This window comes from Vanacampus margaritifer, chromosome 5 (genome assembly GCF_051991255.1).
Source record: "Vanacampus margaritifer isolate UIUO_Vmar chromosome 5, RoL_Vmar_1.0, whole genome shotgun sequence".
NCBI lineage: Eukaryota > Metazoa > Chordata > Actinopteri > Syngnathiformes > Syngnathidae > Vanacampus > Vanacampus margaritifer.
The window spans coordinates 26,442,318-26,468,491 of record NC_135436.1 but is presented as its reverse complement, the minus strand read 5'-3'; the positions used below and the strand labels follow the sequence as shown (position 1 = coordinate 26,468,491).

The window sequence follows — 26,174 nt, the reverse complement described above, 5'->3', positions numbered from 1 at the left end:
TACATCTGGATCCTCACATTCCCACTCCTCCACCCCTCAGTTTCTTCCATCTTGTCAATGCGGCCCACAAAGGGCCCCTCTCCGCTCTCAGAGGGACAAAAGTGGGATCTGACTGAAGGGATGAAGACGAGGTTCACAGTGATTGATGATGATGCATGGACACGAGTCCGAACTTGGTAGCGTCCCTACTGGTAACCGGGGCAGCGGGCAAAACAATACACAGGGAGAAGCATCCTTAAGACTTTAAGGACCACGGATCTGGAACAAATCCTCAAAGGGTGACAGGATCACTCAAGATATTTTGTTGGAGATCATTTATCTTCCTTCAACATGTGTGCATAGACAAAGATGGTCAAACAGTCAATATGCATCCCTTCAACATACTTCCTTGACACCAATACTACTTTCCTATTAACCATTGCTGTAGTGCTATCTTGTAGCATCTTACAATGTTGATGAAAAAGCACCCAAAAAACACTAATAGGTGACATTTTCAGAAAATAGCTGACAGTTGGTTCCAGAGGAAAAAAAACATCAATCTATGAATTTGTGAAGAGCAAACTGCAAAGAGGCGGAGGTTTACTCCCCGCACTGCCCACCACCATCTCCTTCCCGCTGGCTCTGAATTCCCAAATCAACACCACATTCCTCATTCCCATCCCTCCGTTTATGACACACTACCCTTTGAAGCTGCATGTGTATCTCTCCGTGTCTAAATCCAACCGCCCAAAAATTCCAGTAGACCACGCTCAGATGGCAGCAAGGTAGGCAAGGAAGGTCCCCGAGCTGATGTATTCGGGTTTGGCAGCGGTAATAGTCTAGTTAGTTCAAAAAGAAAAGTATGTATATAATGTGCATTCCGCTATTCAAATATTGCAATTGGTATCACACAGTGTAAACATTCAAGTGAGCAGGATCACAAAAGAAAAATATATGTAATTTGTTAATCACCGTTGAAATAATCTGATTTTAAACCCATTTAAATGCTAGTTATGCGAGTTATATTTAATATGCATTATAAGGGGGTCTGAGAGCCCCAGTCAGTCACCCTGCCTGACAAGGCAGGGCGGGGGGGGGGGGGGGGGGGCGTCTCCATGAGTCATCACCGCTATAATCCCGGGACACGCTCCCCTCTGAGGACGAGCATCGCGAGCCTCAGACAGGGTGAAAAACAAACAAACAAGTTGTCTAATTAGAGAGGGCGTGGGTGTCAGGGTGTTGTCGTGGGCGATGGAGGTCAAAGTATGCTGAGTCATCCATCTACGCCCACTTCCTGTGATCGGGGCGCCACGAGGGAAAATTAAGTGTTTAGTCTGTAAGTCCTTTTTGCAACATTCCATAAAATCTCATTCACAACACAACACTCACTTCTTAGGTACATGTTAGTGGTGAGAGTAACTCATAATGGTATATTATCACAAAATTTTGCCAATGATTCCAATTCCGCTTGAACGAAAGCCATGTACAGTATGTACAGTATATATATAATTTTCTTTTTTAAGCGATGAAGAGAAAATGTCTGTCGATCCATTTTCTTGAGCACTCAACTGGGTTGCAGGTGAGCTGTAGCTTATCCCAAATGACTTTTGGGGAAGTGGCAGGGCACCTGGACAGATCGACAGCCAATCACAGGACACATATACAGTAGACACAGAGTACAAGCATTCACATTCACACCACCAACAACTGAACGCATGCTACCTTCCATCAGTGCCTTATTTGTGTCAATGCTAAATTTAGCCTCAGACTAGATCCGATCTTAAACTTTTGAACTTCGGAGTTGCTGAATATTTAAAAATCAACCATGTTCTTGCTCTAATGTAGCTTTTTTTCCCCTCCCACTTATATTACCGGTCACAGACTATTTGCTTTACCTATAGCGGAGAAACATTCTGATACACAGGTGTACTGTATTACGAAACACAAAAATGATCTGTGTAATTACCAACTCTGTTAATGTAGGGCAGCTGTGTCCTAAACTTTACATTGGGTGGTGGTCTAATAAATTTCCTAGGCTGGCTGGTCGATGAGTTTTAGAAGCCAAATGCGGCCCTAGAGACTGAAACCTCGCCCATCCCTGCATTAAATCAAACATCAACGCTAATCTCTCTAACGATGCGGTCAAGTTAATTCAAAATGATGGCACTTAGTACAAGTACAACACCACCATTTGGCAGCCATCTTGGTAATGCCGCCGGGCAGCACTTTGGCACTGCTGTGTAAATAAACGGGGGGAGTGGCCACAGTTTAGTCTACACAGTCAGCAGTGGTATCTGATGAAAACTAGTCCACATCATTTCACGCAGATTCCCCCGCTTGTGAGAGATCACCAAGAGTCTTCCTGATGGACATGATAAACTTCCCTAAAACTATACAAATTTGTTATTGTCACACAAGTTTTTTTCTTCTTCTCAAAAATAGGCTTTAAAAATTCCCATGGCATTTCGCTGTACATGTTGGTAATTATGTTTTGAATTATTAAAGCATTATTTACTAACCCTAACCGTAAAACAACTACAACACATGCACATTCTAAGATGACCTGCCGATGACCTCAACGGACGCCGTCGCTCTACACTCACAGTGGCTACCACTAAAGCTAGTTAACATCCGGCTAACTGTACATCCTTATTCATTCACTTCCACATCACTCAATAGGCCAGGCCCGCCCTTTAAAGGTACACACACACACACATTCAATTTCATAGATCCTACAGTGTAGAACATGAGGATGGCAACTCCAAGTGGACAAAAATAATAGCTGCACCTCACATGTATGTACTGAATATACGCATGAAACTTACAAGAAATAGCTGTAGCCTCAAACACATTTTATTTAAGCAATTTTGAGGGGGAAAAAAAATGCTCAATTAAACCAACGCATGTCACAGGACTCTTTGGCAATGTAAATGTGTGGGCTGGATTAAAGAACGGATCGGGCCTTAGGTGGCCCGCGGGCCATACTTTAATCACCACTTATCTTGGGGCCTTAGCAGAGCAGTGAATTGAAAGCAGTTTATTGAACATTACATTGGTCCTTGGAAACCACATGCACAACAAACAACAAACAGCTCATTTCACCCCCCCCCCCCCCCACTAGCTTCAGCAACCTCCTTGAAGAGATGCATTTGAGATGAACAAGAAGACAATCACGTTGCATCTGATGCACACGTGTCCTACTCATTTACCTGCTCTCTCATCTTCATGCTGGCCACCCAAGTGTACAGGATGTGATCTAATACTGCTCTGGGAGGAATCAAACTCACTGGAGATTAAGGGGAAAAAAAGAAGAAGTATCTTTAAGGAGGGTCTGGAAGGCGCCCAAAGCTCTATTAGTAGTTAATACTAACTGACAGGAAAGTCCAACAGTAACAGCAACAGGAAGAGGAAACACCCCCCCACCACAACATCCTGAATGGTTTGTCAGTGTGAAACTGGATATTTTCAGAAGCTGAATTTGAGCGTCACAGCTGGTATACACATGGCATACAAACATGGCTATTTTTAATTCTTAATTTCAAGCGCATGCATATGTGAACCGATGTGCCAATAAAGCCAATATACTAAATATCCTCAAACTAATTACTCTTCCCTATCTTAACTAGCTTTGGTCCAATTAAAGTATCTGGAGCATATCTCACTTAGTCGTCACAGGGCTTTTCCAAGTCAACAAGATTAGGGAACAGGGATTTTAGTTGTCAGTGTAAGCTCTCATTTTAATATATACAAGCTGCATCTGCGTATAAGTCGGAGAACCAGCCAAATTATGAAAACAAACTGTGACTTGTAGTAAAAAAACAAAAAAACGATATTATAGTGTTGTGGAACCACACCCCTTGACTCACTCTTGATAATGGGGGTCCTCTCTGTGGGAAAGCTTAGAACCATGTGTGCAATGCTCAAGTCCAATGGGAGTAAAACAAACGCACTACAACAACACGCCGTCGCCCCCGGTGCGAAAACGCCGACCGCACGGGCGGATGAAAGCTTTGCTGGAGGACCCGCCGGCGCGCCAACGTCGCTTTGAACGGTAATCCTGGGGTATTCTCGCTTGTTTTATGAGCTCTGCTGCTAACTGGTCGCCGTCTGGCACTTTGGTACGACTATGCAGCGTGGTGGCAAGCAAACACACAACCGCCCTGTCTGACTCCAAGTGAGCTGTTTCAACAGCTCCTCGCAAAAAGTACGGCTCCATGGTGACGGATGCAAGAAACTCTTAAATGTGTCACAATGATCATCAGCGAAGCTTTTGAGCTTTTCGCTCACAGTGTTTATGAGTCCTCATTAAAACAACTGTTAATAATGATTGAGGCTTTAAGGAAGAAGCTAATCCAGTTTTTTTTTACTATAATATGTATTATGTCCCCTTTAATTAAGCATCAAAATCAACCGATTTTAATCCATCTCACAGGGCGGCCATTTTGCCACACAGTTGCTCAGGGTTCAGGTAACGACCAATCAGGGTTCACCTGTTTTTTGAGTTTGGTCATGTGATGTTCGCAAGCTGAACTGCCCTGAGTTACTGTGATGTCATTTTAACTCGAAAGCAAGTGGCAAAATGGCCGCCTCCTGAGATGGATTAAAAATGTATAGATTTTGCTGCTTAATTCATATTCTACAAATGCAATATTAATCAGTCACTCCATTTAAAATTTGATGTCATGTTAACTCATTCACTGCCATTGACGGCTATAGACGTAAAAAATGATTAGTTTCGCATTTTTTCCCACTTTTGTTAACAAGAGTATGAAAACATAGAAAAAAAATGTATTGTACATTTAGAACAGATAAAAAATTTGTGATTAATCTTGAGTTAACTAGTGAAGTCATGTGATTAATTACAATTAAAAATTGTAATCGCCTAATGCCCCTAATTTAAAAAAAGAAAGAAAAGATTGTAAAAAAAATTAGGGGCGTGAGATGATTACACTTTTTTAATTGTAATTAATCGATTAATCACAAATTTTATATCTGTTATAAATGCACAATAAATAAAAAAAAATCATGAAATGGGTTAATGTTAAAAATAATACAAATTTTATCAGCAAACATATTCTAAGAAGAAGAAGAAGAAGAAAAAGTTTATTTCTGCTGTTAGGGGTCACCACAGCGAGTCACTCACATAATGTTTGACATCGTTTTTACACCGGATGCCCTTCCTGACACAAACAACCCTTCTTGGGACCTAAGAATAGAATGTTACAATACTTCAACTTGAGTACAAAAAACGGCAACCAGCTTCAGCTTTTCAGATGATCCAAATTCAAATCTTCAACCCACTCTGCTGGGTCAAAAATAATGAACTCAATCTTGAGTAAAAGTAACCCAATTTGCTCAAAATCCACAGTTAAGTGGGTTGGGAGAACAACCTAGAATTTTGATGATAGGTTCATATGCTTCCTTTCTTTAATCCCGCTTGGAAAAAAAAAACAAGCGTCTTCTCACATATATGTTCTATTCTCATGCGTAGTTGTTGCTTCAGTTTCTCATTTCCTGTTTGGGGCGTGCATCAGATGATGTGTCCTCGTGCACAGACGTAAAGCTCGCGATGAGAACGAGACGGAGCAGAGGAGTGGCACGAGGTCTGTGGGAATGTGACCGGGAAGGAAGAGAGGAAGAGATGAGGGGAGGGGGAAAAAAATCCTGAGAGATGACATAGACACACTAAAAAGCAAATGTAAAATAAAAAGGGTTGGAAATATAAAGTGGTTGATTATGCTAATAACCACAAGCTCGGGCTTGCAGCTGAGCTCATTCGGATTGTTTTCCATCCTAATTTAATTTATGAGGAATCTGGGCCGCTTTCACTTCCCTGAGCAATTACTTTTTATTTGTTTTAATTATCCGCCGTTTTCTACCTTTCTTTTAACAAGGCCACTCTGTGACAAGCGGGGGTGCTGGTTGTGACTCATAAACCCCTTTCACACGGCCTAGATTCTTACACTTTTTCCCCCGGATCTCTGTTCTGTACGAACAGCATTGAAACACAATGCGGGGAGTTCAAAGTCGATATGCAAACGTGCCCTCTTCACAGGTATGTATCAGAAGCGTAAAAAGAAGCGGGACGGCGGCTGTGTTAAAGGGATTACGGTCATCCCCCGCATATTCACAATTTCGCCTATTTTAAAAGTAAAGTATGACTTTTCAAAATGATCAATCGGCAAACCTTTTATTAATAAGAGTAATGATGTAAATTAGTTTGAAATTACATTTAAGTGTCTTATATATATAAAACACTGCCCTCCATATTGGTACCTATATTTTACGTTACTTATTTTTGGAATATTTTATTGTTTTTAGAATTTAATTTGTACGCCATGTGAACCGAAACATAACCTTAAAAACAATACTTTTTTTTTGTACAACCCCGCTGTAAAAAAAACGATATATTTAAATTGGTGCTTGCTCCATCTTTAATTATCCTTCTTATTACTTACAACATCCCCCCCATAAAGACTGAGAGCGACATAAGCTGATCCTTTCTTCAACTGGTTTAAAAAACAACATTTAATGTGGAAAGGTTAAAAAAAAAAAAAGGCAGCAGCAGACTCCTTGGGCAGGTAATGTGCCACATTTCTTTTTCCTCTTACACGAAATTTCCGTGCTCTGCCTCCCCTGTGGCTCAGCGTGCAATGTGTCACTTCAGGATGTTGATTTACTGATCAACAGGAGGTTGGCTAGATGGATTCATTTATGACTCAAAAGGGACCTAAAAATGCAGACTTCTCCAGGAACCCAAAGTCTGAGCCCGGCAAGATAGAGCGGGGAAATAGCACACAAGGAAGGGTGGTGCAAGAAACGATAAACGCTCTTCCTAATTTATGTTAAATTTAGTTTCGAAAGTCCAGCCCACTGGAGGAAAAAACACATGGTTTACATTTAAAGTGCGACCCCTGCATACTGCTGAAGCTGAGCTCTCACTGGTGACCTATTTGATCAAAGGGGAGACAAGGACGAGGGAAAGAAGACTCAACAATAATAGCTGACATAATTAAAAAGTTAGGTCGGTATTCCGTTCATTATTTGGTACCCATGGTGGTGAGATGGGATTTCCAGAAAAATGACTGATGAACTGTTCCTGAGTCAACATTGTGTCTAGAACACTAGAAAGGAAATGACACACTTCCTAAATTGTGAAAATATTAATCATAAACTTCCTTAACTTTCTCTGACATGCAGTTCTTTTTTTTTTTCAAATTAAAAAAACTCCCACTTTGACACATTCTTTCAAACGTGTGAATTTTCAGTCTCCAAAATGGTGTGGTATAAAACAAATACACGGCTAACTAGCTAAGCTATATTCAATTAGCTAATTATGTTTACTTTACCGCAGATGTGTAACTTAAGCCGTTTATACTTTCCAATAGGCACACTGCACTCCAGCTTCTTTCATTAAGTGTGAAACGATTCCAATTCTGATTTCTTTAAAGCGGTCTTTCCTCCTGGCTCACCCTTAAAGAGTTCCTACAACTTAGCAAGATAAAGTCAAGACTGTTAAATTCCATTTCAAATTGAATTTAAGGCTAACTTCCCAATGTTCTCAATGTCCCATCATCCCATGCTATCCAAAGTTGCTATAGTAGATAAATGACATGCATCTGCCTCGCTAACGCTAATTAGCGCGCTACTCGCGGCACTTTTATCACTTATCACTCGTATCAAAAAAACGGCTATTTATACAAAACGTTTCAGGAATGTATACAGAGAAGCATCTTAATATTACTCACCGGCATATGCTCCTCCTACGCTGCAAAAACAACAACAACTTTTATTGCCATCACATGATCGTGACTTTTTCCTTCTACTCTCTAATGTAGCTACAACTTAACAGTGCATCAGAACACGCGGAACCACACTGCCCATAATGGCCAAATCGTGTACAACATAAACAGCGCTCCCAATAAAGGCACACACAAACAAGGGCAAGACAGTATAAAATTTAAATAATCGATTTTGGGACATTTACAATCGATTCTGAATCGTACTAAATGAGAATCGATTTTTTGGCACACCCCTACTACCTGTATATCCATCCATCCATCCATTTTCTTAACCGCTTGTCCTCACAAGGGTCTCGGGGGGCGCTGGAGCCTAACTAACTGTATATTTTAAATTAACTGATTAACCTGCTAAATAACAACTTAGGTTACTAAAGTGAATTCGCCATGAACTAGGGAAAGTTCAGTGGCAATGGTTTATATAAGTACCACATATTTTGAATGTTTCGGTGAGAAAGTTGTTTTGTTTGAAAAACAAAAAAACAAGAAGTGTAACACGCAAGTGCTGATAACCGCTGACGGATCAAGTATTTAAGATTGCATAACCAGCGATAAGATAAGTTGGGATCCCTAAAGTATGTAAACTTTGGAAAACTCATCTTATCTTTCAGCTCGGGAGAGGAAGCCTCTGAAAAACAGCCCCAGGGGATTTAAGAGAAAACACGATTTGTCTGTGGTTTTCCGTGCTCCACAATAATAAATAGTGAATGTAATGTAGACCGCCCTCAATCTAAAGGCCTCATCATCCTTCACTGGCCCGCGGCCCAGGAATGTCACTCACATTCCCGGCGACCTTCATCTGTCTCTGTGTTGGCTTGCTCCCTTTATGTTTGTTTAACTTTCTCAGGACCCCCCAGAGGCTTCGTGCTGGAGCATCGAGCGCCCGAGAGGACAGCAATCATCCTCCTCTGCTACCCGGCTTGCCAGATTCCCTCCCACACCGTCTCTCCCACTCACTGTCTGCGTTTACTCTCGCGTGAGGCGCTCACGTCAGCTCCTGGCCCACCTTAGTCTATTTTTTTCCCACCTACTAGTAAAACAGACAGGAGGCATGTTACACTGTATGCGGGGGTGGGAAATAACAAACACAGTGGTACCTTGACTTAATTGTTTAATTTGACCCTTGACCGATCATGAAACTCAATTTACTAAATGAATTCATGAGTCCATTAAATCGAGATTTCACTGAAATATAATTTTTATGTATGTACGTTTTTTTTTTTACCTTACTTAAGTACAGAGTGAGAGTACTTTCACCACCTCTGGTTATATGACTCGGAGGGAGACACGAGTCATCTGTCTTCTGGCTTAGGGGAAAGTTAGTGAACTCACACTGTGGGGTTAGTAAGTGTTCACCGGGGGGTCACCGGGAGTGACTCACCTGGCTGCTGGGCCTCTTACTCTTGACTCCGGGATGTGCTTAGTGAGTCAGAGCCAGGAGAGCCGACCGGGTCATACATACTCCTCCATGTCATAGTAATTTATGAAACTTCTCATAGTCTCCTCATTAACGAAGAAAGCCACAAACTTTTAAATCAAAAGTCGCCTTTTTCTTCCCGGGCGCCATACTCATTAGTCTGTCCACTGGAGTTCTGGCGTAGAAAAGCGAGCCTTTTTTGTCCCAGGTTGCGTTATGTTTTTGGCAAACGACTTATTTTAAGGCGACAGTGCGTCAGATGGCATTTTATGTGCGCGCAAACACGACGTTAGGGATACTGGCCAGTGGCCGTTCTGGTGACATTTCAGGATGAACCTACAATGCACTAAAATTCTTAAGAGGTGAACTTCATTTGACCTTCTACTTTTTGAACAGAGACCGATGTTTTTTCCGGGCCCAATATGGATACTGCTTTTTAGTAGTCAAGTAGGCTGATAACCGATATTTGGAGCCGATATTAATCTCCAGTAAAAGGGAAAATATAGAAGTTAAAAAAATATATACAAACTCCAACTCTTTGTAGAAAGGTCTTCAAGTTTATTAATAATCAACCTGGCTGATAATCAGTCTATCCTTACTTTAAATGCAAATGTCCAAGTACTTTCAGCACAACTTGCTATTACTTTTAAATAGAACAGCAATTCATGGAAAAAAATTAAATAAAATACTGAAACAATTGAGCGTGTATTCAAAAGTTTCAACAAAAATTCACCTGTAAAGGTTAAGGTGCATTTTAGGTTCATCCTGACATGTCACTCTAAAGTTAAATATCGCTAACTTTTTATAAATATTGTATGCGTGTTACTGTGTATGTATTTGTGTAGATGCGCACCTGCGCTTTGTTTGTCCCCATCACTCCGACATCTGTGGAGGCTAGAGGCCACCTGCTGCGCTCAGATGGAAGGAAACTTCCCGAACAACATTCTCAACCCTGGAGGCACCTGGAAGAAGACCAAAAGAAAAAGTTATGTGTGAAGAAGTACATATTTTTGTTGTTGTTCTCAGACTTGTTTTTTTGTTGTTTTTAATACGTCATTTCACAGCACTTCAAGCCATAAATTTCCTCCAAATTAGTAATGTTAGCAAATGATATGGTTAGAGCAAACATTTCACAATGTGGTTGACTCCGAGCATATTCACATATAGAATGTTGTCTAGTGTCTACTACGTTTGGTTTTGTGATTTCCAACCACTGTTTTATTATCCAATTAGACTTAATTGGTTATAAAATCAGGATTTATTCATGTATCTTGGGTCATCTTTCTATGCCAGGGATGTAGTGACAGCGTACAAGCAAAACAGTAAAATGCTCTTCCACACAAGATGGCAAAAGCTACAATTGCATACAACATAACAGAACAGCTTAATAAGTTTGTGTTCAACTTAACAGGCCAAGAGTCCACACTGAGTAAATCCTTATTATTTCCGACAGTATACTGTATTGTATATATCAGTGATACGTTTGGTGGTGTGGGCTTCCCTGCTAAAGCTGCTGCCCCCGCGACCCGACCCCGGATAAGCGGAAGAAGACGGACGGACGGACGGACGTTTGGTGGTGTGGTATGAGGCGTTTGTTTTCTAATTTTGTGTTCTAGGCAACGTAACTAACACATTCATTCTGTTTCCTTTTGGAGTTACGACAGTGGAGTGAAGTAATGATAAGTGTCCATGTCAGTAGTGCTCCCTGCTGGTTAATAACGCGAAATACCATTAGACAATACCGACAACTTACGGTTTTAGATTCAATCCATCTAAATTTGTTTAAAAATAATATGACAATAATAAAAACTAGTCTTTACCTGTGCGGCGCCCTTTTTTATGTCATACCTTGGTGTTTTGTGTTCTAGGCAATGTTAACGAACACATTCACTAATTTTACTTAGATTTTAGTTAAGTAAACGGTAGATTCGTATATATCTTGTCTTCTTTAAAGAAAGAAATACGTTTCAGAAGAAAAAAAAGTTCGTTCGGCTCGAGCAAGAAAAATTCATGTCACAACTTTGCGACTTTTGCGACAGACCGTCAATGGCGCACGCGTCGGAATACGGCAGCGTGGAGAAGATGGCGGATGGAGTAAACGATGCCGAGCTACTCAAGGAGAAGGCCAATAAATACTTTAAAGGTAAGCTGGCAACACTGTCAAGTTGGCGACTCGCGTCGGCGACCCAACGCAGACGAGAGTGTCTCCGCCGTTCGCCTTGGGGAAAGAAATGTTGCCTTTTAAACGGCCCCGATGGCAGTCCCACGTCAATGTGAAGCTAGGCTAGTGAGACATGCTAACGCGTGAAGCCCATTCATTGGATTCTTGAAAGCGGCTAGCTCCAGCTAACGACGTCTTAAAAACCGCGTGAGTCATTGTGCCGCGTAAGTCAAGTTCACTTCACAGTCACTTTGGTCCCGATTCGCTAGCTACCCTGATCGATAGTTCTGCAAGATATTCAAATCAATTGACGTTACTTGGCGTGCCTAGAAATTGCTGGAATATTCCGTTATTCAACGGAAGCGTCATGTGATCAACGGCGATCAACGCCAACTGCATCCCCTTGTTGCCCATACTTTATTATTGAGCTGGCCACATTTAAATATATTCTTTACCCAATGCCAGTTAAACATAACTACCATGCTATGCACCCCAAATACAATCGGTCAGCAGTTGAATACAGTACATTTGTCTCGTCGAGTCGTCTTAATGTTACGAGAATAAAGTTGCATTTTTAAGATAAAGTCAAAATATTAAAATAAACGTTTAACAATGGGATAAAGTCATTCTTTAACTCGTGAATTGAAAATTTTAAAAAATCTAATTATATCTTATTAATCATATATATATTCCTCAACTCACTTCAACAGAGTTCTCCGAAGATGGCGACAACAAAATGCTTGTTTACTGTATACCTTGATCCATCCATCCATCCATCAAATAAATTACATAATTTGAAATCTGGGCCTGTTTAATTGAACAAAGCTGCTCTGTTATATGAATGGTAATGGGTGCATACACATTACACACGTTAATTCAACCTTCTGCCATCTAGAAGAAGAGCATTTAATTGTTTTGACTGTCCCTTTACATCGCTGGCATCAATAGATCAACAAATATACATTATTTGTATTAACTAAATACATTTCGCACTCTACTATGCATCTATGTTTTGCAGATAAAGACTACGAAAATGCAATCAAGTACTACTCGGAGGCCTTGGAGCTCAATCCGTCCAATGCAATCTACTACAGCAACCGCAGCCTGGCGTACCTGCGCACTGAGTGCTACGGCTACGCCTTGGCAGATGCGACCAAGGCGCTGGATATTGACAAGAACTACATCAAAGGCTATTACCGCCGGGCCACCTCCAACATGGCGCTGGGCAAATTCAAAGCTGCACTCAAGGACTATGAGACGGTAAGGCGGGGCTTGAGAAGGGGAATCATCCACACGCAGCTAATCTTCACGCTTTGAAAGAGGGATTATTTGCTAATCCTGGTGTGATGCCACAGTGTCAAGCGTGCGCATGTCGGTGTCATGCCTTCCGTTGGCATATTAAGAGTAATGCAAGTAATCCGCTTGAGGCCCTCTGCAATCTCTTTGAAGAAAGACCTTGACTAATAAAATCTGACTAAAATAAAGCAATTCAGTTTGACAGTAACAGCATAATTCTGTTTAGCGGTCAAAATTTTAGAGGTGTCGATTGCTCACCGTTTTTAACACAAAGGTTCTTCCCTATTTTGGGGGAATACTGTAATAAAAATCAAAACAAGAGCTGCTTTTTAATGTGTGTTGTGTGACGACAGGTAGTGCGCGTTCGACCGAACGACAAGGACGCCAAAATGAAGTACCAGGAATGTAATAAGATTGTCAAGCAGAAGGCCTTCGAGAGAGCCATCGCCAGCGACGAGATCAAAAAGTCAGTCGTCGACTCTCTGGACATAGAAAGCATGAGTAAGTGGGATCAAATACAGTTGCTGCCAGCAATCATGTACATTATTTCATTTAATTTCTATTCTTAGACCCCCTCCAACAGTATTTGTGCATCCCTTCTTCCCTTTATGATTTTTCTCTCTGTTGGAGAATTATACACTAAAGTACTCGGGTATTGTCAAATGTTCTGCCTGCAGTTCATGTATCATATTTTTATTAATCGGCTATCAGAATTTTATTCTCCCAAATATCAGAGTCAGAGCTCCACGTAGTGGCCAAAACTGCTGGACTGACACGTAACGGCATTTATTGTCATGAGAAATTACATTCTCCGGCTGATTAGGACGGCTGGGATCAGACACACATTAGCCACACTCGCCCTTCAACATACTGACAGATTTGGTGCACACCTCCTACACCCTTGCTCAATAGCGTAACAAAAAGCATAAAAACAAATACATTTATTATTGCCTATGAAGACCTCGTAATTGCCAAGATACTTATAACTATGATGCACACAAACTGTCACAAAGGCAAATGTCGTGCCCACAAACTAACACAAGCAAGAAACTCAAGTTGATAACTTAGCATAGATTTTTGAAGGTTAATGTGCAGATTCTGAAGCATTACGTCACGTTCGCTCTGAAATGATGCCGCCCTAATGCCGCAGTGATCGAGGACGACTACACGGGCCCCAAACTGGAGGAAGGCAAGGTCAGCCTGAAGTTCATGGAGGAAATGATGGACTGGTTTAAAGAGCAGAAGAAACTGCACAGAAAGTGCGCGTATCAGGTAAGAAGTCGCCCGCATTGAGAAGCGCTGAGCGAAACGAGCAGATGTGGAAAGAACTGTTGTCTTTTTGCAGATTTTAGTGCAAGTGAAAGATCTTTTCTCCAAACTACCAAGTCTCGTTGAAGTCACATTACAAGACGTGAGGATAACTTTTTTTTTCTCGTTTTCTTAATCTACCACCAACAAAATCCTTCATTTGTACTTTTGTTTATGCTCTCAATAAATGTGATGTGTTTTTCCCAATAGGCAGAAAAAATAACCATTTGTGGCGACACGCACGGGCAGTATTACGATCTGCTCAACATTTTCGAGTTGAATGGCCTTCCGTCGGTGTGCAACCCTTACGTATCCTTTTTTGTCTCTGAATGTGGGTTCTTCCTGGTTCGAGAACGAGGTGGTTGCATTCTGAACATTATCGTGTTCGTATGCCGCTCCCAGATGACGTTTACCAAATGGCGGTCAGAAGGGCCGAAATAGAATTGAGGATTACATGTTAACGTAGTTAAAACAAGCAAACTGTTGGCTTTAGAGCAGTCTGCTAGCTTTGTGCTAACATAAATGGGCAAATTCCATTGACAAGCTAACGGTTAGCATTAGTCAGTATTTTACAACTCTTTAATCAAAAGATAAAAATGGTTCACCAGAACATGTAGACAGATAATATATACTCTCAGGCATATATTATTTAACCTTTATGAAAAATTACTAATATTAGAGTATCATACTGAGTTGTTTACAGTAACAAATGCACTTTTTTTTGGCTTGAGCAAATTAATGGCATTTTACATTTATTTCAGTGGGGAAAGATGATTTGCGATACCATTGTTTTGAGTTACAAGTACGTCACGAAACTAATGAACGTTCTTAACTGAGCTAAAACTCAGCTGTTTAATGGCGACTTTGTGGACCGTGGCTCTTTCTCCGTGGAGGTCATCCTCACCTTGTTTGGCTTCAAGCTGCTCTTCCCCGACAACTTTCATCTGCTTCGAGGTGAGCGTCGTAGCGGAAGCGCACGCGCCGGCCCATTTTCGGCGTTAACCTACTAAGATGGCCGACCCGCAGGCAACCACGAGACGGACAATATGAATCAGATGTACGGCTTTGAGGGCGAGGTGAAGGCGAAGTACACGGCACAGATGTTCCAGCTGTTCAGCGAGGTCTTCCAGTGGCTGCCGCTCGCGCAGTGCATCAACAGCAAAATACTGGTAGGCAGAGCTGCAATGTGGAAATTGACATTGACAGATTTTGCGACTTTGATCATTGTTGGTCATTGATTAAGTAAAAGAAGATGTTTTAAGTGTTTGCCTTTTTGGAGGACTAAAAGGATAAAAATAATATTTCCTCTTGAGAGGCAGAATTTCTGAGGATTTGAACAATTTTTAAGTTAGCAAAACACGCTATGCTAAAGTCTGGTATTTTGTCAGTAACATATTTAATTTCTTGTAAGCGGTAACAGCCAGGATATGATTTTGTTGTGCGCCAGGTGATGCACGGTGGGCTCTTCAGCGAAGATGGCGTCACGCTGGAGGACCTCCGGAAGATAGAAAGAAACAGACAACCTCCAGACTCGGGTACAGCCAGTGTGTGTGTGTAATAGAGCTAAACAATTTTGAAAAGCAATTTTAATTGTAATTAAAACTCAACTAAACGTAAATTAGTGCATAAAATGATATGTAAACATGTGGACTCAGCTTCTTATTTAGAGACTATAAATCAATATAGATCATTTTTGGTTAAAGTTTCATTCTACTAAATTACAATGTCAATTCTAATTTGATTAATTGTGTATAGTATATATATCGGGTGAGGGGGTGACGTGAGCATGTGTGTGTTGATGTGTATTTCTCAGCATCTTCTTTCTGTGTCCATCTCACAGGCCCCATGTGTGACCTCCTGTGGTCCGACCCCCAGCCTCAGGTCAGCGGCGCCCTAAAACCTCACATGCCTCTTTTAACCTGGTCCTTAGATGACGTCATGAAAGAGTGAACGTGTGTCTTGTTGCTGCAGAGCGGCCGATCGATCAGCAAGCGAGGCGTGAGCTGCCAGTTCGGGCCCGACGTGACGGAGCGCTTCCTCGATCAGAACAAGCTGGACTTCATCATCCGGAGTCACGAAGTCAAGGCGGACGGCTACGAGGTCACTCACTCAGGAAAGTGTATCACCGTGTTCTCGGCGCCCAACTACTGGTGAGGACCCCTCGACCCGTTTTTTTTTTTTTGACGCCTGAGCGCCGCCAGCCCTTAACATTGGCCTTCTGTCGTTCCCCAGTGACCAGATGGGAAACAAAGGAGCTTTTATACACCTCAGGGGATCCGATCTCAAGCCAGAGTTCCACCAGTTCACTGCTGTGGTCAGTATCATGCAGATTCACACTCTATAGGGTGAAAACTGCTTTCATTTTTTTTCTTGCCGTGGTGAAATGAGGTCGTTTTAGGGGCTTTGTGACCTCATTTGTCAGGACCGCTGTGAACCAAGCACCCAGATGCCTTTAATCTTCAAACAAGATATTACTTTTTTACAGGGTGCATGAACATTTTTTTCTCCCCCCCCTTTTTTTTTTCTCTTCTCTTCTTTTCTCTTCTTCTTTTTTCACCCTGGAAAAAATTTTAATAAAATAAAATTGTAAGGATGCAGGTCCAAAAATTTGCTGAGCCAACCATTCAGAAAACCAAAGTTAAATAAAATGACAAGTCTTAGGGCAGATGGAAGGACATTTATCACATTATAAAATGTGGTATTGCTACAGCAGATTTTTGTGGGCCTCCAAGCTAATGCTCGTGGGACCTCACTTTGCCAATCAAAGTAATTATTAACTCTTTGACTGCCAAAAACGTTAAATAACGTTTAGTAAAATCCTATGGAGGAGTGCCAAAGACGTTTGTTTCAAAACAGAGGTGAAACTAACCATTTTCTATTGTTGATTACTCAAAAACGGAATAAGGTAGAAACAAACTTTTTTTTTCTGATGAAAGATGAGAGTCCAATCTTTCATTTGGTAGTATGTGTGTTTCCATAGTCCAAACACATAATTTTCTGTGGACCTTGAAAGATCAGTCAAAATGCTTAAATCGGCTGGCACCCACGGCATCCCTTTTCTGAAAACGTCTGGCAGTCAAAGAGTTAATTGCATTGGTTTCTTACGGTTGACCTCTTCCTCACTTTGTCTTCCAGCCTCATCCGAATGTCAAGCCCATGGCGTATGCCAACACGCTAATGCAGCTGGGAATGATGTAGACCCCGGACAGAGTGGGTCCGCCGAGGCCACCGGAAGCGTCACACGTGACTCCCTTCAGTGCTCCCCGTCTCCCACTTGGGCCTAAGGGATCCCGCTCCCCCTCACTTTCTGAGGGCGATCCCTTAGACACCCTCGCCTGGTCCACACGGTTACCACTTTTCAAACTGGAAAACACTTCCACCGTTTAGCTCGCCTCGTACACAAATTCAACACTCAGAATCCCGGATGTGTCTCTTAAGTTTTTGTTTGAACTGTTTTAAATGGATCACCTATCTGGTCTGTACCAAAGATCTGTAATGGAATGATAGTCAAGGTTTCAGCCAGGAGCGACTCTCAAATTCTGCTTTTCCATTAGCCCCAGACAGCATCACACCACCACACACACTCAGTTGCTTTTCCATTAAAACAGGTGCGGAACAAAAAGTGGGAGAGGTTGGGATGGGATCAGGGTCTCGAATGCACAGATGCGTTCACATAGAGGTTTAAATAAATGAATACATTTCCGGGTTTAAGCCAGTGAGACAGAGCCGGTTGCCATCAAGACCAAAATACAATATATACAGTATTGTCCTTCACAACAACAGCGTATTTACAAATTCACACCATGAATGTAATATTGTAAACGCTCGCCGCCATGGAGAGCTCTCTCATTCATTCGGCCGCCTCTCAGGGTCAACGACCCTCGTCCTCACTCCGCGGCGATCGGAGCGGACCCAGCTCTGCTGTTGAAGACCTTATTTAATTTTTTTTTTTTTTTTGCCCCAAGGTACAATATTTTGTCAATTAGTACATGTGCAGTTGTAAATATGGTTCGAACAATTATCTTTATTCTATATACTATATTTTATAACTTTGGCAACGACCAGCGGGTGGCTTTGTCTCCCTTATGTAATCCTCGAAAATGGGCAGCGCTGTCGGCCAATCAGATGATGGCGTGACAGCGATGACACAGCCTCAGACAGTCTAGTCTGTGTTTTAGAACCACCGAGATGGTTCTGAAAGCCCCAAAAAAATGTTTAATGGAAAAGCAACCACTCTGGGCAACGAAAGCCCATCTCGCCGTGGAACCGGGCTAATGGAAAAGCACCGGAAAAGTTTAGCACATGCACACAGCCAAGATGGTTCCAGAGCGGCATTTCTATCAGTGTTTCTTAACAGTACGTCATATTTTTCACGTTGTATTACTTTTCAGGTTTGCGAGATCTCTGTACACGTTATGATCCCAGCTCGAAAAGAGAGACTGACTCTGGGTTCACACCGAGGTGCTGTTTGCCATTTGTGACGTGTTAGCTAGAACGGTTGTGGTCAATGTTTAATTTGCACTGCTTCTTCTTTCGGAGGAAGATACTGCTGCTCCCCTTCCGCCCCTCCGTCATTTTACCCGGCAGCTTGCACACTGCCCACCACTCTCTGGACCCAAACACCTGACGTCACCTGGAATTGTGGATTACACCAGTAAAACACACACACAAAAATAAACGTCCAAAATGTAATGTCTTGAAAACGCACAGCCGCATGGTCTGATGACCCTCTCCTTTTTAGCTGAAGAAATACACTGATGTGTATGTATATATAATGTATCATTTATTGAGATTACATGTAACGTTTGGAGAAAAAAAATCAATTAAAAAAATCTGTCCAGAGATTTTATAAATGTGCGTATCCATATAGCAGTCTTAATGTGTTTTCAAATGTAGGGTGTCAAAGTCCAAAAAATACCTAAGTACATGTAACTGGCCTGATGGAAAAACTACTTGGTAACAAAGTACAATAGATATTTTATTCATCCGATGGGGGGAAATTAGAAAATTTTTACATCCAAGCAGGAAGAAAATACACATTTTAAATTTAGTTTTCTGCTTTTACAAATGTTCGCCAATTTTCAGGGTTCATTGGAAAAACATGGTATAATAATCTAGTTTCCTTCATGTTATGGTACTTGGAACATCCAACTGCACAACAACTTTTAGGCATGAGTTTGTATGCTAGCCACAGGCAAAAGTTATGTAGTACAATACGCCGTTTGTTTTCACCACGGAGATTCGTTGTGGAAATATCATAAATGTCCGGATGTTCAGAATTGTCCATAAAACGTATAACAAGAATACAGGACAGTCATTCTTAAAAAAAAAATAGCTTCAATAATTGGAAGACTAGCATTATTATCCAGACAAAAAACAACTTTATATATGAAGTATAAAATAAAGATGGCGAAAATACAAGGAGGTGCGGAGAAACCTTTGGCGCCAAATTTTGTATTAACGCTACGGTGTCAGTTGCTGGTATATGACGTCGCCAAGCAGCTGATCTGGTCGCGGCAATGTGTCGTCACATATACGCACCGCGTTGTCAACACTGCACGAGTTTCACCTTGTTGTCAACCTGCCTGGACGCGCAGATAAAGCTGACCCGACGACGACGAGAAGGCCCGGCAACATGCCCAAATATTGTTCGGTGCCAAACTGTAAGAATGACTCGACGAGCGGCAGCGACCGAAAAAGCTTTTACAAGTAAGGTATCTTGGATAAACGTCGCGTGACCAGTAGTCGTTTACGGTCGTCTGGGTGACCGCGCGTCTTTTTCGTCTTCTTGTTTTAAATTCAAACTGCTATTAACTTGTCTGTTTCACACATTTATTGCTAAGCAAAACATGGACGGTTGTTATTTCTAAAGCCCACTTGATGATTTTTACGCCTCCTGCTTTTTGACCTTTGAGACTGGAGTAATTTCGAGTCACTATACAGTCATTTTTTTATTAAGTGACGTGTTACTTCTGGAGTGAAGGATAACCGAACGAAATAGCCACACATTTCGAATCCATGTTAACATTTTTGTCTTATTTAATTTCTAATCTTCTGTCTCTGGCCCATATCCATATTTTTCTTACATTTCTAATTTTTCTAAATAGTACCTGGAATTAATTTCTAATCTACTATTTTTCTAGGTTTCATTTCTAATATATCAATTACATAAACAGCCTTTTATTAACTCCTTTTGTTATCTTTCTGACCTACTAGTTCCAATTACAACTTGTGTTATATTTCTAATTTACCAGTTCCATGCATAAATTAACATTTCTCATCTACTAGTTGAACATCTGCCCCCCAAAATAATCTTCTGGGTCCATATACAACCATTTGTTACATTTTTAATCCAATGCTTCCCCTTGTTCCCATCCAATGTCCATTTGACTCCTAATCCACCTGTTCCACATCTTGCACTTGGTCCCAGGTTCCCGCTGCAGGATCCCGAGCGGCTGCAGCTGTGGCTGAGAAACATCGGCCGGGACAACTGGACGCCGTCTCGACACCAGTACATCTGCCACGAGCACTTTGCGTCGTCATGCTTCAAGGTACGCTGGGGGATTCGTTACCTGGAGAGTGACGCCGTGCCTACCATTTTCCGGGGGGTCGAGGTAACGCGAAAACAAAACGCACCCAACACGGATGTAATACAATTTTTGAGTCATTTCTAATCTACGGACAGTATACCATCAACAAGCTCCATTTACTTTTCTAATCTAGTAGTTCCATTTACAACCACTATCCTCTCTGATGCACTGGTTTTAGTTATGTTTTGTAATCTACTAATTCCTATCTCACCTCCATTTAGTTTCTAATCTTGCTGGTTCCATCCACCCACAAGCATTTGTTACTTTTCTAATCCACTAGTTCCACCTACAAACAGTTTTCCGCATCTTTGTAGAAACGCAAAGTGATGGATGACAATGATGGAAAAGCCAAAGTGCTTCGCATGGAAGCCGTCTTGGTGGAGGACCCCAGCCAGTGGGCTGCGGTGGGCGGGTCTAACGCGGCCGCTAACCTCCCGTACCCACCTACGCTAGCGACCATAGCTCCCTTAATGCAGCCAGTGGATGGGCACAGCCAAGGCGAGGTGTTTCTGCTGCCCGCCGATGGCCAAGAGGAGCTGGCGGGCGCCTTTCTCACCCCCGCTCATAGACTTGCGGTTCAAGAGATTTCCGAGGGCGACCCGTGCCAAACTCAGGTCATCGCCTACGTGGAGTCCATATCGGACGTTCTACCCGGCCACCTGCTGGTCTCGTCGGACACGGTGCTATCATCCGCTCTAAGCCCCGAACCCATCGTGTCCACGGTGCCTATTGTGTCCAAACATGCGCCCACGCCACTTTCGATGCCCCTCCCACTTGAGGTGGATGGAGGCTACGACCTGCAGGATGATGATGATGATGATGATGATGACGCAGGTAGCTGGGACCACCAACTGGAGGAGCACTGGTGAGATATGAGGGTTTGTTGTTGTTGTTTTTTTCAGCCAGTGCAGGCTAGGATTTCTCAGCAGAACTGAAATGTACACATGATTGTGCGTGTGAAAGTCTGTGTGCGAATGAGGGAGTGAGATTATTATGAATGAATTTGAAAATGACTATGAGAGAGAGATAATTGCTCCAGATATAAAGCAATAGGAAGTGATTGATTGAGATGACTTTCCTACTTGCAGCTACCACAAGCACCGTCTGAGCAAGGAGCAGCTGGAGGCGGTCGTGTCCGAGCTGCAGAAGAAGGTGAAGGTTCTGCAGCAGAGGCACCGGCGCAACCTGGACAGACTGCTGGACCTGGAGAACGCCGTCAGTCAGCTCAGGCAGAAAAATCTCATGACTGAAGAACGACTACAGCTCCTGGAAAGGGTGAGGACACTTACTCTCACACGTTCACTGTCACATATTTACTCACACGCATTCACTCTCACTTTTTCACTCAGACAAAATCTCTCACAGTCACTCTCATTTGCACTGTAACTCAGTCTCCCACATTCACTCTCACACGTTTACTATTAAACATTAATTTTCACAATTTACTCTCACACACTATCTCTCCCATCATCTCACATGTTCACTCTCACGTATCACTATTTTACTCAGATAAAATCTCTCACGGTCACTCTCACATCCTATCCCACACCTTCAATCTCATTCGCACTGTAACTCAGTCTCACGCCTTCACTCTCACACATTTACTGTCAAACATGATTTTTTTTCATTTACTCTCACACACACTATCTCTCCCATCCTCTCACATATTCACTCTCACATATCTCACTATTTTACTCAGATAAAATCTCTCACAGTCACTCTCACATCCTATCCCACACCTTCACTCTCATTCGCACTGTAACTCAGTCTCACACATTCACTATCACACATTTACTGTCAAACATGAATTTTTAGAATTTACTCTCACACACACTATCTCTCCCATCCTCTCACATCTCTCACTATTTCACTCAGACAAAATCTCTCACAATCACTCTCATTTGCACTGTAACTCAGTCTCCCACATTCACTCTCACGCGTTTACTATTAAACATTCATTTTCACAATTTACTCTCACACACACTATCTCTCCCATCCTCTCACATGTTCACTCTCACATATCTCACTATTTTACTCAGATAAAATCTCTCACGGCACTCTCAGATTCTATCCCACACCTTCACTCTCATTCGCACTGTAACTCAGTCTCACGCATTCATTCTCACACATTTACTGTCAAACATGAATTTTTAGAATTTACTCTCACACACACTATCTCTCACATCTCTCACTATTTCACTCAGACAAAATCTCTCACAGTCACTCCCACAACTATTGCGCACAAATTATCCCACACCTTCACTCTCATTCACGCTGAAACTCACGCTGTGTCTGACACATTAACTCTCACACATTTACTGTTGAACATTCCATTTCATAATTTACTCTCACCACTATCTCTACCATGCTCTCACACTTTCACTCTCACTACTGTCTTTCACAGATTAATTCTCATAATTCACTCTCATTCCTCTCACAACCACAGTCTCTCTCTCAAACGCACACAGGCAAACTTGCTCATAGACACACATATCTCAAACATACCCTGTCTCTCACACACTCTCTCACATTCTGTCTTTCACAAGATGGTGCTGTACAGCTGTGTATATTTTATATTCTGCTGACTCTTTCAGGCGTACGTCCAAAGCAGCGCTAGCGTGTGCAACACTGGCGAGACGGTGGCCATCATCTACGGGGAGGACGACGCAGCGTATTTCTACACTCTCAGCGACGGCGAGGAGAAACTGTGAAGGTCACATTTAAGTGCCACAAGTTTTTTTTTTTTCTCAGTAATGAAAACATGAATCACTGATTTGCACAACTACGGATGATATCGGGAGACTGTTCTCAATGTGTATGCTTTTTTTGTTGTTGTTTTTTTTTTTTAAGGTTTTCACTCTTATTTTCCTGCAACCTCTTTTTGTCTTTGTCAATTAAAACTAACTTTCATTGATGTACTTGCTGGTTGTGTTCTCATTTTGTTACATTTCTACTCTATTAGTTCCACATAAAACAGCAGTTAAAATTCAGATCTATTGGTACCAGTAAAATTTCTGGATTTCAAAAACCCTCGATGACCCTAAGATTGTGTAGACTGCTGATATCTGCGTGACCACTAGTGGGCAGCAAATACCTTTACTGCTTGTTTTGCCAACTAAATGTCAGCAGTGTGAACATATTTGTTCATATCCACCAGTGGCTCCTCTCCAAGGTCACAGAGGGCCAGCTGCTTTTTTTTTTTTTTTTTTTTTTTCTTCCTTCCTTTTAACCCAAGAACCTGGTCTCCCGTCCAGCTTCCGTCCCGACCCGAGCGTCGCGGCGCTGGGCTGTTATCTGTTCTCACTGCTGGAATTTAAGGGAGGGATTTGTATGCCTCTTTTAATCTGTCCTAAAGCTTTTATCAGCAGGCATTAACTCACATCTGCCTCTGCAGCACAGAGCTAATGGGCCTAACGTTCCACCAGACCAGAACACACCCAGACACCACACACACACACACACACACGCATGGATGCGCGTAAAGGTTGCCGGTACAATCTGACCCGACAGTCAACACACTGCGTTCTGTCCTCCCTACTTTGTCTGCACTCGAGCGTCCCTATTTGTATTTGTTCAAACGTACGTTAGTTTTTGCCGTTAAACGCATGTCTCGTCAAGAATTGGATTTTTACTTGTTGCAATCGTCTTACGTGACGGGCGCTCAGGCCTTCAGAAGGGACATAAGGACTTGATACCACCCTGAAATTATAGAATTGACCAATTCATCTGCCATATTGGTTCTGTTACAATAGGCTAAAATCCTCTGAAAAAAATAAAAGTGCTTTTACTAAATTTTGTCTTACGCTAGGGGATTCCATTTTAATAAAGTGCAGATGTACGGTGGCAGGTTGCCGTTCATTACTTGGTAAATGATCGTGAGCTAATTCATATCTCATCATTCTGATAGAAGTTACCGTCCCGCCTTGTGATTTCATGGGGAGTGATGGTTGAGCAGAGTGGAAAAAAACAGTCTGATGGTTTTAGTGTGGAGACGCTTGTCTATACTGTCGATAATATCACCGCCCCCTCCCCCCCAATATAGCTGCTGTAAATATTATTTTCTTTTTCTTTTTTGGCTTTAGTTCTCTCGTGTGTGTCAATGTGAATTTTGAATGGATTTTTTTTTTCCTGGTCTAGCTAGATGGCCAGATTTTTTTGTGTTTTGTAAATCGTTCAATAGTGTGATTTGTTTGTGTCGCGTTGGACTGATTTTTTTTTTTTTTATATTTTTTTTGCCTTTTAGAATGCCTGTATTTGGTCCCATCTAGGTAATTTCTTGTTGCCTGCCAAAGTCTTGCTGGAAGATTTTAACAGCAGTGTTTGCATTGTTAAAAGGACAAATGCCGTCTTGCTGTTGCAGATGAGCACTTTATTGGGTCTCCGTGAAAAGACAGTGCGCTTGTGTATTTTCACTGGCAGTTGGGGGGGGGGGGCGAGAGGGGGGGCGGGGGGGGGGGGGCATTTTCATTCCAACTTCAGGTGCCAGGCAACCTCTCGGCCCTCCGCATTCCCCAGTTTCGGTCACGTGACCACTTGTTAGCCAGAGGCAGCCTAACGTGACCAGAACCCTCGTCTTAAATAAGTAGAACGCACGCACACACACACAAACACACACTCGCGGTTTGTACATAGAAACGCAATGTGGATAAGATGACAAAAATAAAACAGCAGATATAACGCTTAAGTGTAATTGAACTGCGCCGCTACAATTAATTCCCAACGGTTTTGTATTTGGTGCGGTGAGAGTCAATGATTAGCTCAACGCTGGTTAAACACGCCTGGGGCTCGGACTCGAGTCAGTGGATCACACGGCAACACAAAATACACAAGACTAAAGGACAGGAAATTAAACACGCTATGTCATGTTTGCGTGCAGACTGGTCCCGTTGTTTCACTTTTGGCTTTATCCTCTCGCCAGCTATGTAGGTACGATTCAATAAAAAAAGGATAACAAGATACTAATGTTTAATTTTCTGGCCGGAAATTCTTTATTTTTATTGTTCTGATGCTTTTTGTTTATATCCTTATTTTCCTTGCACATTTTTTCAACGGATTCAAACCGTTCCACGTTTCCCCACAATTCCACATTTCCCCTGAAATGAATCCCATTGAAATGAATAATCGTACCACATTTTTGTAAACATTCTCAATTTGATGCATTTTACATTTTGGCATCTGTCCAACTTGAAGCTGTTCAACTCATTCCGGACAAGTAGAGAACAAAGAAATTCTCACATTTGTACAATACAACTCCCAAATTAAGACTTTTTTTTATTTAAAAAAAAAAACTGTTTATTATAACATTTTGACCTCCTACTTCCACGTTTTCCCACTGATTGATTTCTACAGAAATGGCATCATTATTTCAATTATTTATTTATTTTCATGGCTGTGTCAGGCCGACGTCGGCGCTTTAATTACCTTGACTACGTCACACTGAGTCTTTGTCGGCGGCGGCGACGCGATACACAACCGTAACTTGACACACTTGCCTATCAGTCGTTCATCAATATTTTAAAAAAGCCGCCACCTGCTGGGTGTGACATGCTGGCTCCAACCACCTATTGACACTCACAAAGTACTTTATTATGTGTGAAGTTGAATTCTATTTTGGCGAAAAGTAA

General features: G+C 42.0%; 3 protein-coding genes across 10 annotated transcripts in view; 2 read left to right on the top strand and 1 right to left on the bottom strand.

Annotated features, from left to right (window-relative positions):
* The window catches only part of LOC144051824 (cyclin-dependent kinase-like 1), a 37,694-nt gene extending 26,399 nt beyond the window's left edge, over positions 1-11,295 (bottom strand). For 3 of the 7 annotated variants that reach the window (XM_077565293.1, XM_077565296.1, XM_077565295.1), the window contains exons 1-3: positions 11,016-11,217; positions 10,049-10,157; positions 5,123-5,584 (exon numbers count right to left, since the gene is read on the bottom strand). In XM_077565293.1, coding sequence (XP_077421419.1) covers positions 5,123-5,136 — 14 coding nt within the window. In that variant the 5' untranslated portion in view covers positions 5,137-5,584; positions 10,049-10,157; positions 11,016-11,217. The other 4 variants (XM_077565299.1, XM_077565297.1, XM_077565294.1 and 1 more) reach the window with 3 other exon arrangements.
* Positions 10,667-18,821, top strand: ppp5c (protein phosphatase 5, catalytic subunit). Its single transcript, XM_077565291.1, has 14 exons — positions 10,667-10,776; positions 11,235-11,338; positions 12,375-12,616; positions 13,006-13,153; positions 13,803-13,924; positions 13,998-14,063; positions 14,171-14,269; positions 14,809-14,914; positions 14,987-15,129; positions 15,408-15,495; positions 15,801-15,841; positions 15,932-16,110; positions 16,193-16,274; positions 17,096-18,821. Exons 2-14 carry the CDS (start codon positions 11,242-11,244, stop codon positions 17,156-17,158), a joined length of 1,476 nt encoding a protein of 491 aa, XP_077421417.1. The 5' UTR covers positions 10,667-10,776; positions 11,235-11,241; the 3' UTR covers positions 17,159-18,821.
* A 139-nt stretch (positions 18,822-18,960) lies between these two features.
* LOC144051826 (THAP domain-containing protein 5-like) lies at positions 18,961-23,468 on the top strand. 2 transcript variants are annotated; one of them, XM_077565303.1, is made up of 5 exons: positions 18,961-19,669; positions 20,391-20,511; positions 20,865-21,415; positions 21,639-21,825; positions 23,145-23,468. In XM_077565303.1, exons 1-5 carry the CDS (start codon positions 19,596-19,598, stop codon positions 23,259-23,261), a joined length of 1,050 nt encoding a protein of 349 aa, XP_077421429.1. In that variant the 5' UTR covers positions 18,961-19,595; the 3' UTR covers positions 23,262-23,468. The 2 variants fall into 2 exon arrangements, with proteins under 2 accessions (XP_077421429.1, XP_077421427.1); XM_077565301.1 differs by having other exon boundaries at positions 20,391-20,574.
* Positions 23,469-26,174: the final 2,706 nt, after the last annotated feature.

Bases quoted from the DNA above. Each gene is read 5' to 3' on its own strand.
- ppp5c (XM_077565291.1), top strand. From the start codon at position 11,242: ATGGCGCACGCGTCGGAATACGGCAGCGTGGAGAAGATGGCGGATGGA. The intron at 13,154-13,802 runs GTAAGTGGGATC...CTAATGCCGCAG, and splicing joins TCTGGACATAGAAAGCATGA to TGATCGAGGACGACTACACG. The intron at 14,064-14,170 runs GTGAGGATAACT...TTTTCCCAATAG, and splicing joins TTGAAGTCACATTACAAGAC to GCAGAAAAAATAACCATTTG.
- LOC144051826 (XM_077565301.1), top strand. From the start codon at position 19,596: ATGCCCAAATATTGTTCGGTGCCAAACTGTAAGAATGACTCGACGAGC. The intron at 19,670-20,390 runs GTAAGGTATCTT...ACTTGGTCCCAG, and splicing joins GACCGAAAAAGCTTTTACAA to GTTCCCGCTGCAGGATCCCG. The intron at 21,416-21,638 runs GTGAGATATGAG...TCCTACTTGCAG, and splicing joins CACCAACTGGAGGAGCACTG to CTACCACAAGCACCGTCTGA.